A 13,573-nucleotide genomic window follows, 5' to 3' on the forward strand; every position below is an offset into this window, starting at 1 on the left:
TACACACACACACACACACACACACACACACACACACACGACAATCTCCTCCTGTACCAGTCAGATCCGATTTGACAGCACACACACACAAAAGGTATGGAGACAATACATCCTCAGTGGACCCCCTTCCTGATTTTGAACCATGTATTGTCTTCTTCCTCTGTTCTGAAGACTGCCTCTTAGTTGTAATACAGGTTTTGCATAAGTGCAATCAAATGTTCTGGGATTCCTATTCTTCTCAGAGTCAGCCTCAGTTTGTTGTGATCCACACAATCTAAATCCATAGTCAGTGAAACACACATTCCTCTAGTACTCTCTGCTTTCAGCCAAGATCCATGTAACATTAGCTATAATATCCCTTGTACCACAGCCTCTTCTAAATTCAGTGTGCATATATGGAAGTTCTCTGTTGACAGGTCGCTCCAGTTGTTTTTGGATAATTTACAGCAGAATCTTGCTTGCATGTGATATTAATGATATTGTTCAATAATTTCCACACTCTGTTGGGTGACCTTTCTTTGGAATGGGAACAAATACCTATCTCTTCCAGTCAGTCGGTCAGGTCGCTGTCCTTCAGATTTGTTGGCACAAATTTTAATGCATTTCGAAATCCTGGGGAGAGAAAAAAAGTCTCAGTATAGTTAATCTAGTTCCTCAATACTCTAAAAATGATTTTCATTGTAACATGATCTCGAAAGTTTAAATGAGAGTTTTTCTTAAATGACTTGAGTAACGACCAAAAATTCCCCAAGACTTCTTTTTCTCAGATTGCTTTGCCCTACTGTCCCCAACTAAGGTGTTATTTTTAACTGATAATGGTTGAGTGCCAGATCTGAGCTTTGTCCTATACTGTGCTGGCCTTATGTCCGACACGTCTGAGACCATTGCTCCAGACACCGTCAGTGTCTATCTTGTTGAGGGTGCTCATTGACCTGCCACCTTACCAAGGAAGAGCCTCTCTTTAACATGTCCTATATAAGTGAGGTGAAGCTTCACCATTCTTGCCTGGGGGAGCACCCTGGTTTCGCTTTCTCCACTAACGTTTGTTCTTTTGGTGGCCCATGGGATGGATGTTCAGCACTCTCTTCCAGCACTACAACTCAAATTGCAGCAAAATGTACTTAAACAGCTCTGTCCTCAAAACTTCACGATATGGGGCACTGATAACACCTGGCAAGGAGAGGGAGGAGAAGACGCCATATCAGCAAGGACCTGCCTGATGGGATGACAGAGGCCGCATGAACGACAAAGAGGTTAAATATTACATCCCCTTCTCCTCTTTCCGCACGTTCAGTGCAGCGGAGAGACTCCTTAAACTGCTTAGAAGTCCCAGGAAAGAGGGTGAGAGCACTGCCCCTGTGCCAAGCTCGTTAGGGAGTCAAAACATGCCCAAGGCAGCGGCCGTTAAACCGCTTCCGAAGGCGCAGGGCGGGGCGTCGTCCACTCTCTGGGCGCCGATTGGTTACTCCCTACCCCCCCCTCCTCCGCCTGCTCAGCCTGTCTGTCCTTTCGCTTTGATTTCAAGCCAAGCGCCGGGCAGTGGTTGGTTCGGGTACCTTTAAGCTTGAGCTCGGCCTACCCAATGAGAAGCGAGTTTCGCGAAGACTCTCGGGAAAAGCGGTCAGCCTATATAAGCGTTTGCGGGGCGTACCTTCGCGCTGGGGTCGCGGCGAAGGCTCGGCAGGGGTTGTTTTAAGGGCTTCCCAGAGCTTACTGAGGCTATACCTCGGGGACGATGGCGGAGGGCGATAATCGTAGCACCAATCTGCTGGTGAGTACCGGCGACCCGACGCGAGGGAACTCAGCAGGGCCTCCGGATTTCGGCGGCCCCAGATGGGTGATCGCGGCGGCCTCGTTCTCGGCACCTGCGGCGGGCCCGGCTTCTAGGCGCTGGCGATGCCGCCTTGCTCTTCGGGCTTCGTGGTGGCTCCTGCGTGACGGTCACTAGTCGTGTGGACTTCTGTCATTACCCAGGGAACGCTCGCCGCCGCAGAGCCAGCAGGGCGTGCGACTGCTGACCAAAGGCGGGAGGGGGTTGGGAAGGAAATGTGAGCAGGGGGGCCGACTTGGGGGGCAGGCCGAGCTGGAGGTGCGCGGGACCGCAGGCGGATGCAGGCTTACCCCCCCCCCCCGGTATTACCTGATAACGTGTTTTTCTCCTTACTAGTTAGGGGGCAGACGTGGAGGGTCAAAGGGCTGCTGCCGAGTGGGTTTAAGCCGGCAGGGAGGCTGCGAAGTCGCCTCGGGGGAGTAGTGGGGGCCGGCTGGGAGGACACTCGGACGTCTTAGCTGGACTTGAAAAGCCTCAGGGCCACAGGACGACAGGAAGAGACTAAGATAGAGTCGTGTCCAGGCGCATCTTGAAAATGATTGCAGGATCTGGGCCCCACCTCCCTAACCCCGGTCCCTCTCTCTCAGAGCAAGGCAGGCCACGTACCAGCACACCACAGTGGAAGGAGGAACCAGAGCATGCAGGTGGCTTTTCAAAACGCCCAGGTGCTAAGGAATTGACTTTGCCAGCAGTTCTGATTGTGTAGGATAGGCCCTTGGCTCTGGTTTTTAGAATGCGTGGCCTGCCCGCTTAAAAACATACCCACACGCCCCCTTCGCTGTCATTAGAGAGCCACACCCTCTCTTCTCTGTGCACACACCACACACACACACACACACACACACACACACCCATGCTTACCACCAGAGCGTTGCTTCAAGAGTCATTTGCAGTAGAAATATATAAAATCGTAAAAATGACATCACCTGAGGGAGCTCTGATGGCCTAGTAACAAGAAGCTGCACTGCAGTCCCAGAGGTATGCGGTTCGAATCCACCAGATGCTTTGCTGGAGAAGGAGGGGCAATCTCCTCCTGTCCCAGTCAGATCCGATTTGACTTACAAACACACAAAAAAATAATAATTTTTAAAAAATGACACCACCTGATTGAGTGACCTGTGCGGCACAAAGAGCATCTGTAGTAAGATTAAACTAAAATTCTCGTTGCAGTTTGCCTTAGGGATGACGTTTATAGGGACATCTGGCTAACTACATGTCCAAAGTAGAAGAGCTTCACAGTCTGTGTTTCTCAGATATATATTGGGAAAAGTGCAGCCAGGGTCTGCTCCTTGGAGGCAAAGGTGGTGAAGCTTCCGCTTTCAAACTTTGGACATGTAATTAGCCAAGTGAGGCTCTTCCTTGGAAAGGAACCTCCTCATGCTTTGAAAGATGGAAGGTCAGCGAAGGAGAGGGAGACACCACTCCCCAGATGGATTGACACAGTGACTTCAGCAATGGGCTCTAGTGTGTCAGAGATGATGAAGATGGCACAGGATAGGACAGGGTTCAGATCTGTTGTTCTTAAGAGTTGCTGGATGTTGTACTGAAGGCACCTAACAATTGGTTAACGGTTTTTCCTACTATCAAAATCATGGGCTTCTGTCACATTTTTGTATTTTGTTTTCCACAAGTCCTCACAGGAGAGGTCCATTTTTTCCCCCTCTGGTTGTCAAATTTGCGGAGAAATTTGAAGTCTAACCAGAATATCATAATGGACATGGTCTTAAGAAGATTAGATGCATTAAAAGAGCACATATAATTCAGTGAAAATAGTTTTCCTTGACTGTGATGCCAATGTCTCAGTGATTCGATTATCTAAAAAGCTATTTTAGAAATTGAACGCTGTCCAAAGTGAGTCTTTCCTAATGGACTTAAGAGTTTAAATCAATCAAAGTACATAAACAACAGATTAATTCTAACCTTCTGAAATGAGTGAACCAACTACTCTGAACTCAGTTTAACTGTAAAATGGGCCCAGCTGTCCCCACCTCCAGGGCTCTACTGGGCAAAGTATCCCCAATACTTGGAAAGTGACCAGTATGTCATAGGATTCCCCCCGACCCCCTTCTTTGTGTGGAACTAACAGCAGAAGTTTTCAGAAACTATAAGATCGTGATTTTTCCATGTCTGGTAACTTAGAAGAATTAAACGCTTCAGGAATCTCAGAAATGTTGAGATGGGTAAAGTGATCGCTCTCCGTCGTCTGTAGGCTGCAGAGACGGCGAGTCTAGAAGAACAGCTGCAGGGATGGGGAGAGGTGATGCTGATGGCCGACAGAGTCCTCCGCTGGGAAAGGGCCTGGTTTCCACCTGCCATCATGGGCGTGGTCTCCTTGGTATTTCTGTAAGTGCCCTATTACATTACTGCGGTTTGTGCTTGGTCAGTAAGGGCTCAGGTAAGGCACAGCCTCCATTTAGGAAAGTGCCTTGAGTTATCTGTAATGTATAATCTGTAACGAATCCCCTTCCTTAGAGCCCTTGGCCTAGTCTTCAGAACTTCTAGTACTTAGATAAGTTGGTAACCTAATGCAGGTGAATTCAATCAGTGGCTCTCATACTTTTTGGCCTGTCGCTTCTTTATACCCTTAAAAATCATGAACCTCAGAGAGCTTTTGGGTGTTGACATTTCGTTTTCTTGAAAACAAATTTTGAAACTCATACACATTATTACAACATGTACCATTAGCTCTATTGCAGTCATGGTCTATTGCCATGAAGCGTCTAGAAAGCTCCACTTTTGAGAGATTTGAATGGAAAGGGTCAATAATGGCTTTGAGAAACAGTGGGTTTAGTGAATGAATTAAACACACTAGCCAGGAATAATAGTGACTGTGGGCTTAAAAAAAATTTTTTTTCAACCTTTCTTTCTTTTCGAACAGGACAGTCTACTATCTAGATCCGTCAGTCCTGTCTGGTGTTTCCTGTTTTGTGATGTTTCTGTGCTTGGCTGACTACCTTGTTCCCATTCTTGCACCTCGCATTTTTGGCTCCAATAAATGGTAGGTGGAATCATGGATTGGGATCTCTGGGAAGTTAGTTACTACTGAGTCTGATTAAGAATGCTGCAATGAACACAAAGAATTGTCTCTTCAGTAGATATGGAGGGGCTTGGTTTCTTAGTTCTTTTGGGAAGGATTTCTTAGCTGATTGATATGAGCAGTGAATTTCCAGTTCTTCTACTTTGGGCATGTTGCTAGGAGAGGCCATTCCTTGGAAAGGGACATGATGCTTGGAAGGGTGGAAGGCTGGTTGTTGTTGTTATGTGCCGTCGAGTCGTTTGCGACTCATAGTGACCCCATGTACAACAGCCCTAAACCCTGCTCTACCCTGTGCCAATCTCATTGCCTCTGACACACCCATCCCGATTACCCCAGTTACTGAATCAGTCCACCTCATAGAGGGTCTTCCCCTCCTGCGCTGTCCCTCTACCCTCCCAAGCATGATGTCCCTCTCCAAGGACCTGTCTCTCCTTACAACATGTCCAAAGTATGTCACACGAAGCCCCAGAATCGTTGCCTCCATGGAGTAGCCTGGTTTAACCCTCTCTAGGATGAATCTGTTTGTTTTCTTGGCAGTCCATGGTACATTCAATACTCTTCTCCAGCACCACAGCTCAAAGGCGTCTGGTAGGCTGGTAAAAAAAGACGATGATCCTCAACCAGGTGGATTAACAGAGTGACAACTGCAGTAGGCTTGTGTGTGTCAGGAAACGTGAAGATGGCACAGGAGAGGACTGTTGTCCATAGGGTCGCTGTGGGTCTTTCTCGAGTCTCCATGATGCTATTAGAGCCACTATTTATTTTAATTATATAGGACTGCTCTTACGTTTAAGGTGGAGAAATTGAGGCAGTGCAGTGGTAGAGAAGCAGCCAGAAGCATGGCCAGTACTTTAGAATTAAAGTTCAAGTTCTTTGAATTTATTTGTTAGAGGAAGTCCTAAGACCTGGTCAGTGACCAAGGATCATGTGACTAAGGATCATGTTACAGGACTTTAGTTTCCCTTTGGAATGCTGAATTTCTCACTTTTAATCCCAAAAATGGCTAAAATTGGATGTTGGAATAGATTTTCTTCCTCTCAGCTGCTAGTTCCTTGGTTGTTTATTTTAATAGGTTGTACCTTTAGTTTTTTATTTAGCAGATGACAGCAAATGAAAACATTCTAAAAAATGGTAATTTTAAGAGTCTGTACTTTAGGAAATTTTTTGAGAACAAATCTTCAAAAACGTCATGGGAGCAGTTTGCTTCAGTTATGTAATAATTAAACACGTTTGTTTTAAAATGCTTTCCCTAAAGCAGAAAAGATCAGTGTTAGGCTTGTTTTTTCACTTGAAGTAAATTATGGGACTGCTTTGGGGAGGCATTTGTGACCATGCATTGTAACAAATTTAACTGGCATTGGGTATCTTTCCCCTTCTAATCTGCCAAATTTGTAACTCCTGAAGGAAAGTTTTCAGAAGTAAACACTGATAGTTTCCTGGTAATCAGTACATGATTCATTTTCTCACCAGAGCAAAAAAAAGGGTTTGGGGTTGTTGTTTTTTAACCATTTGGGGAAGGGAGGACAAACATTGCATTCCATGACCACAATTTGATTGGCAGAATATAAAGTCTGGTTGCTTACATAATGTCCAAGGGCCTTCTGCTGTATCCATCACTGCAGTTTTGACAGGATGAGGGGTGCAGGAGACAGAAAGCCACACAGGCCTCAGGGTTGTGCCGCTGAGCTCACAGGGAAACCTCCAGCAGCCAGATCTCAGTGAACAGGTTTTCCTCCTTCACCACTCACACTCACAGCTTTTCAAAAAGCATTTTATTGCAGCCGCGCTTTGTCTATGCTTTAACGCCAGTACTTTCTACTTTATTGATGAGTGCACACATAGAACTATTTGATGGCAATGTCACACCCCTCTCAGGAGAGTGAGAGCATTCCAATGGGCTGTAAAGGCCCAGGCACATTAGGATCTGCAAAATAATAAAGAAATCAACACTGATTGCTCCGTGGTCCAAAGTAATCCTGAATCTTCTTCTGTGATACTCGTTAAGCTACAGTAGCCAGGGCAGTGGGGATGGTGAGTCAGAGTTAGTGAGACTGGTTTAGCACAGGGCAGGCTTCAGAACTGTTGCACATAGGGTCGCTATGAGTCGCAGGTGACTTGACAGCACATAACAACACGGTGTGGATTTAGAGACTCAGGTTGCCATTACTTTGAATATAAAAATACAGGTACATACACCTCCTTATGGAAAAACCTGTTCCTGTGTTACAGCAAAGGTCTTCAGCACTTTTTCACCTGGCTCGGATACGACTTTTTTCTTTATAATGTCTTTAGGCGATAGCTCTTCAAGAGGATGATCTGTTCCTACTCTAGCGGTCTGTTTACATTGAAAATTGCTTTTCCAGGACCACTGAGCAGCAGCAAAGATTCCACGAGATTTGCAGCAATCTCGTAAAAACGCGACGCAGGGCCGTTGGCTGGTGGAGACGCCTCTTCACACTGAAGGAAGAAAAGCCTAAAATGGTAATACTTCAGCTGCGATTTGGTTTTAACCAAAGCAAAAATTTAAGACTCAATTTTAGTTCATAGTAGATAACCTTTTTGTTGTCATAGAGTTCTTTTTTCACTATCTGTTTAACTTCTGTGATTACTCTTGTAAATCTTTATGTTAGGTACAGTCAGTACAAGTTTATAGTTTACATTTTTTTTTCCACTCTAGGAAAACAATTTTTAAAAAAAAAATCCCCAAACTAGAAGATGTATACTTAGAAAGCATCTATTCTCACTCCACATTATATGAGGTTACTATGTGAAATGACGAATTGTAAAAATAGCTTAATTGTAAGGAGAGAAAATGTTTCTAAGTTCTATAAAGTTACATGTAATGGTGTTTTCTAGAATATCTTAGTATTAAGTATTTATATATAAAAGTGGAATTATTTTCCAATTTTGGAAATGAACTCCTGAAATGATACAACTATGTTTAGTCTGCTTCTAAGAGCTGGCTCTTGCTCTTTTTATTCCTAGTACTTCATGACCATGATCGTTTCTCTGGCTGCAGTCGCCTGGGTGGGACAGCAGGTCCACAACCTTTTCCTCACATACTTGATTGGTAAGTCTCTGAGGAAGCAGGACAGGTACATCCTGGCCAGCTGAATATAACTTCTTCAGTCAACAGTGGCATAGTGCTGACATAGGTCATGTCATTGATCAAGGGTCTGTGGCAGTGTAGAGAGCCCAGTTCCCTGTTTTTAGGAAATTAAAATCTTGAAAGTACCATGGACAGCTAGGAAAACAGACAGGTTCGTCCTGGAGAGGATGAAGCCAGGCTTCTCCTTAGAGGCAAGGATTCTGAAGCTTTGTCTGACATACTGTGGACATGTTGCAAGGAGGGACCATTCCTTGGAGAGGGACGGACATTATGCTTGGGAGGGTGGAGGGATAGCGCAAGAGAGGAATGAAATGGATTGATTCAGTGACTGGGGTAATGGGGTTAGTAGTTGTGTTAGAGACCATAAGATTGGCACAGGATAAAGCAGGATATAGGGCTCTTGTATATAGGGTCCCTATGAGTCCCAAGTGACTCAACGGCACTTAATGACAAAAACAACAAAGTCTCAGAGGGCAGTTAAGACAAAAGACTGTAACCCAGGTTGACAGTAATGTACAAGAAAGAAAAATAAGCAGTGCATGTTATCTCAAGTTGGAAGGCTATGAAAACAAGTTCCTGGGGATCAAGCCCAAGAGAAATGAAGAGATTTTATGTTGCCAACCTATTAGCTGTCTGAAATAACTGAGACACTGCCTTCCATAAAGTGTATTAACTTTTAGGAAGCTCATTGGTGGCTCCTTAATTTTATTTTGTTTGTTTCAGTAACTTCCGCACTGTTGCTTCCTGGACTAAACCAACACGGCATCATCTCGAAGTACATTGGAATGGCCAAGAGAGAGATTAACAAGCTTCTCAAACAAAAAGAAAAAAAGAATGAATAATGTATCTGCTTTCTTCAGTGTGACTGATGGGAGTAAGTGTCCTCCCTGGGAACAGTTCAGACTGTGCTATCTGTATAGTGAAATGTTACACAAGTAGCTCTTTGCTCTCCCTAACTCTGCCCTTAGTGAATAGGAGTTCATCACTTGTCAAGTAAGGCTTTATGCACGGTGTCTTCACGCCCAGTGTGGCTGGTGTGTTCTCATCAGTTGACTTTCCCTGGACAACACATTAATGAGTACTAACTTGTTTTGATTTTTCTGACCCATCGTTAATTAACTTCTTTTTAGGCAATTTTCTTTAAAATGAGAGAGCAGTGAATTTTATCCTTTGATACCTTTAGTTTCCAGTGACTGTTCTTAATTGTTCGAGTTAGTCTTTGCTTGAGCCAATTATACAACATAGTGGTCTGTGGCTGAAGGAAGTACGTCTGCTTATAACAGCTCTCTGGCTTCACGAATACAGAGACCAATTTCACCACTTCCCTGAGGAAGAGACCAGGTAGGGTTCATTCCTCATTCTGCTGCTTTTTACTTCGGAGGAAGAGTCCCCAGGGGATAAAAGTGAAACTTAATTCCACATCCCTAGTATGTGTTTATTTCTCCATTGAGTGGAGCTTAGCAATTGGTAGGAAGCATTGACCTTTTCTCCTAGATGGGGAATCTGATGGACATTGAGCTCCTGAGCCCTCACAGATAGACTGTAATGGAGTAAATCCTTTGAAACAACGGGCTTCCAAAAGGTAGTGATTAAGAATTTTAAGATAATTTTAATTACAAATGTTCAGCTGACTGGGAATGAAAGTGCACAGAAGCTTAAGATACCTGTCTATCACCTTTACTTTAAGCCCAGCCAGTGAAGGACAGGAATCTTCAGTTAGTCAAGATTCTTTTCTGTAGAAAACAGCTTATCCTAATTTTTCCAGACCACAGTAAGTCTTTAACAGGAGCCTGATGATTCTCCATGGCGTACTGGTGGTGTCAGTCCAACAGCTTTGGAATTGAGGGAAGGGACTGGGCCAGCATCTGACTTTTTTCCTAAATGTTTCTCAGAGGAAGGCAAGGGCTGTTGGTGAGAGCTGACTACTGGCAGTGGTGTCCTCTGGTCTCCACAGACTGTGTAATTCTTCAGAGAGCTGCTTAGATCCATTCTCTCCATTTCACTGACTAGAACTTTAAAGTAGTTGGAAGCAGTAGGAGTGATCCATTGAAGGCCAAAAATGTTGGAACATAATTGGGAGCAATCCTTAAACTCTGATTAACTAGGTGTGATGTAGTTTTGTGAATTTATTGCACTGACACTGTAAAACTTGTACCTGTGGTATATCTGTCTCTTAAGTATATGTTTCTTCCTCTTCTATACTGTAGACAGTAGCACTCATGTAGCATTTTTTTTTAATGTTTCATACAAAAATTACCTTAATTTTATATGTTTCATCATTGTAAATAAGCCAGTCTTCCTTTCTGGGGATTTTTTTTGGTGTGTGTATGTGTATATATGTTCAACTGATAAACTACTTCTACAGTTTAATCCTGTATTATTTCTTCTACTTTGTTTTGTGTAAAAGGAGAAAAATTTAAAAAAAAACTGGAATCTCTCCTTGTGTCTTCCTTTATAGTGTACTGTTAGGGGTTGTTAAGTTGGTGGTAATTGATAATTGTCACAGAGTGAAAGCCTGCTCCGTCCCGCCCCGTCCTCCATAGTCAGTACGTTTGAGCCCACTGATGTGCAGATGGGCTTCCTCCTGTTCATTTAACCAGGCATGCCGTCCTCCTTCAGTGACTTGTCCCTCCTGGAACCATGTTCAAAGTGTGTGAGGTGAAGTCTCTTCATCCTTCTCAGGAGCATTCTGGCTGCACTTCTTCTAAGAAAAATTTCTTCACCTAACAGTCCATGGTATGTCCCATATACAATATAACAACTCAGAGGCAGCAATCCTATAGACTTTGGCATGCATATAAATGCTTGAGAAAATGCTATGGCTTGGGTCAGGCCCCATTTTAGTTTTAGCCTTTTTTTTTCCCCCACAGGACTCCTGTGATGCCCAGTTTATTTTGAAAAGCAAAGAGAATGATTTCATTTTCAGTAGTTTCCACATGAATCATAAACTAAATCATGGCATCAAGCATGTCATCTCAGATATCTCTCTTTTTCCAACTCTCATAAGCCATATTTCTGCTCCACAGTCATTACAAATTATTTTAAGTTATTTTGAAAAGAAAAATGCTGCTCTATCAACTATAAATGGCATATTATATTTTAGCTTTCAACCTTTAAAAAGTTTTTTATATTTTTTAAAATAATTTTAATGAGCATTTACAGAAATTTTGGATTTCCATTCATTCATTGCTGCAAGTTTTAGTCTTTAATTTGACACCTTTGCCTTTGAAAGCAGATTGGCCAAATGTGATACGCTATCTGGTTTTTTGACTACAACTTATGGATCCAGAGACTATAATTGTCTGGATTTAAGGAAAACAAAAATCCTTGACATTGGATAACTTTCAGTTTTTCCTGTTTATCAAGATGTTGCTTATTGGTCCACTTGTGATTGTTTTATTTATGCTGACATGTGAACCATACTGAAGGCTGTATCTTTCATTTCACCACTTGATCTTCATCAAGTCCTTTTCCAGCTAGCAAGGTTGTGTCATCTGCATACTGCAGGTTATTAATGAGTTATCGCACCATATTCATGTAGTCTAGTTTCTCAAGAGTGCTGAAGAGCAACGATGTCAGTTTAGATACAAAGGTGCACCTAATCCAGGTCATGGTTTTCTCAATTACTTGTTATGTTTCAGAAAGTTGGACAGTAACTAAGGATGACAGCTGAATAGATGCCTTCGAGCTATGGTGATGAAGAAGAGTCTTGAACATTTCCATGGACAGCCAAGAAAACAAATGGGTCTGTCTTGGAGAGGGTGAAACAAAGTCTCTCCATGGAGGCTAGGATTTTTTTTTTTATTTTATTATTTTTGTGTGCGTGTACAGTCAAATCAGATCTGACTGGTACAGGAGGAGATTGCCCCTCCTTCCCCGGCAGAGCATCTGGTGGATTTGAACCATGCACCTCTGGGATTGTAGTTGCAGCTTCTTGCCACTAGGCCACCAGAGCTCCCCCAGAGGCTAGGAATTTGAAGCTTTGCCTCACTTACGGCACATGGCCAGGACAGATTGGCCTATGGAGAAGGACATTATGCTTGGAAGGGTGGATGGACAGTGCAGGAGAGGAGGACCCCAGCTGAGATGGATTGATACAGTAACTGGGGCAATGGAGGTGGGTGTGTCAGAATTAGTGAGGCTGGCTCAGGACTGGGAAGGGTTCAGAGCTGCTGCACATAGGGTTGCTATGCATTGCAGGCAACTCAATCAATAATCTATGACAAGTTTGGAAGCAGAAGTGGCTCCACTTCCTAAACAACTTCCTTCCAGAAACTCTATGAACTTTGATAAATGTCAATAGTTGTTGAGGGGCTTCAGGCCATAGTGTTGCTAGTCTTGCTCAACTCCAAGGCAATCAGCAATAGCAACAAGAAGTGTCATGAAAGAAAGCACCCCTGACACATGGTATCCCCTTGTTCTCTTTGAACAAATTCATTATGAGCACAATTTTAGTGTTCTGGAATTCCTATTCTTCATAATGTTACGGATAGTCAAATGCTTGCCCAACTTTCTGGCATTTCAGCTTTCTGCCAAATTCCATCTGTCATCCTTGTTCCACATTGTGTTCAGAATCTGGCTGGAATTGCTGGCAGTTTCCTGTTGATATATGACTGCAATCTTTTTTTAAAAAAAAATATGTAATTGCTTTACGGAGATATAATTAACAAGGATCTACTCATTTAAGTGTACAAATCAGTCTGAAAATCAAAAGGGATGAATTTGGCATTTCCCAAGCTGAAGGAACTGAAGAACAAATTCAAACCTCGAGTTGCAATACTTAAAAGATGCTATGGGGGCGTGATGGCTCCTGCCATGCAGCCGGCTGAGATCCAGTTTGCCCAGCGGCTGGCGTCGAATGAAAAGGGGATCCGGGACCGGGCCGTGAAAAAGCTGCGCCAATACATCAGCGTGAAGACGCAGAGAGAGACAGGAGGCTTTAGCCAAGAAGAACTTTTGAAAATTTGGAAAGGACTCTTTTACTGCATGTGGGTACAAGATGAACCTCTCCTACAGGAGGAACTAGCAAACACTATATCCCAGCTCGTCCATGTTGTTAACAACTCAGAGGTGCAACACCTGTTCATTCAGACCTTTTGGCAAACCATGAATCGAGAATGGAAAGGGATTGACAAGCTACATCTGAACAAGTACTACATGTTGATCCGTCTGGTCCTAAGGCAGTCCTTTGAAGTGCTGAAGCAAAATGCCTGGGAAGAAAGCCAAATCAAGCTTTTGCTAGACATCTTAATGAAGGAGATTTTGCATCCTGAGAGCCAGTCTCCAAATGAAGTGAAGTTCCACTTTGTTGATATTTACCTGGATGAACTAACCAAGGTGGGAGGGAAAGAGCTTCTGGCCCATCAAAATATCAAGTTTATTGACCCATTCTGCAAAATTGTTGCCGAGACTAAGGACCAAGCATTGGTCCAGGCAATAGCTAGGCGTGTTTTTTAAGTCATTGTGGATCAGTCTTCTTTTGTACCTAACAAGATGGTGGAAAAGCAGAGAAACAAAGTGTGTGACCCTGAGCTTTCTAAAGAAGAAATCTCTGAGAAGGAGGTGACAACAAGAAAAGCAAACAAAAAGAAGACAG

General features: G+C 43.5%; 1 protein-coding gene and 1 pseudogene across 1 annotated transcript; both read left to right on the forward strand.

The window, feature by feature from the left end:
- Positions 1-1,366: 1,366 nt before the first annotated feature.
- LOC102870023 (ADP-ribosylation factor-like protein 6-interacting protein 1-like) lies at positions 1,367-8,819 on the forward strand. The gene is made up of 7 exons (XM_006892666.1): positions 1,367-1,377; positions 1,698-1,771; positions 4,041-4,174; positions 4,710-4,829; positions 7,232-7,349; positions 7,854-7,938; positions 8,701-8,819. Exons 2-7 carry the CDS (start codon positions 1,736-1,738, stop codon positions 8,817-8,819), a joined length of 612 nt encoding a protein of 203 aa, XP_006892728.1. The 5' UTR covers positions 1,367-1,377; positions 1,698-1,735.
- A 3,961-nt stretch (positions 8,820-12,780) lies between these two features.
- On the forward strand, positions 12,781-13,569 carry LOC102868551 (annotated as a pseudogene).
- Positions 13,570-13,573: the final 4 nt, after the last annotated feature.

Source organism: Elephantulus edwardii, unplaced genomic scaffold, assembly GCF_000299155.1.
Source record: "Elephantulus edwardii isolate Elephantulus edwardi_28Jun2011 unplaced genomic scaffold, EleEdw1.0 scaffold00117, whole genome shotgun sequence".
NCBI lineage: Eukaryota > Metazoa > Chordata > Mammalia > Macroscelidea > Macroscelididae > Elephantulus > Elephantulus edwardii.

Excerpts from the sequence above, each read along its gene's own strand:
- LOC102870023 (XM_006892666.1), top strand. The coding sequence starts at position 1,736 with ATGGCGGAGGGCGATAATCGTAGCACCAATCTGCTG. Across the intron at positions 1,772-4,040 it reads ATCGTAGCACCAATCTGCTG|GCTGCAGAGACGGCGAGTCT; the intron begins GTGAGTACCGGC and ends CGTCGTCTGTAG. Across the intron at positions 4,175-4,709 it reads GTGGTCTCCTTGGTATTTCT|GACAGTCTACTATCTAGATC; the intron begins GTAAGTGCCCTA and ends CTTTTCGAACAG.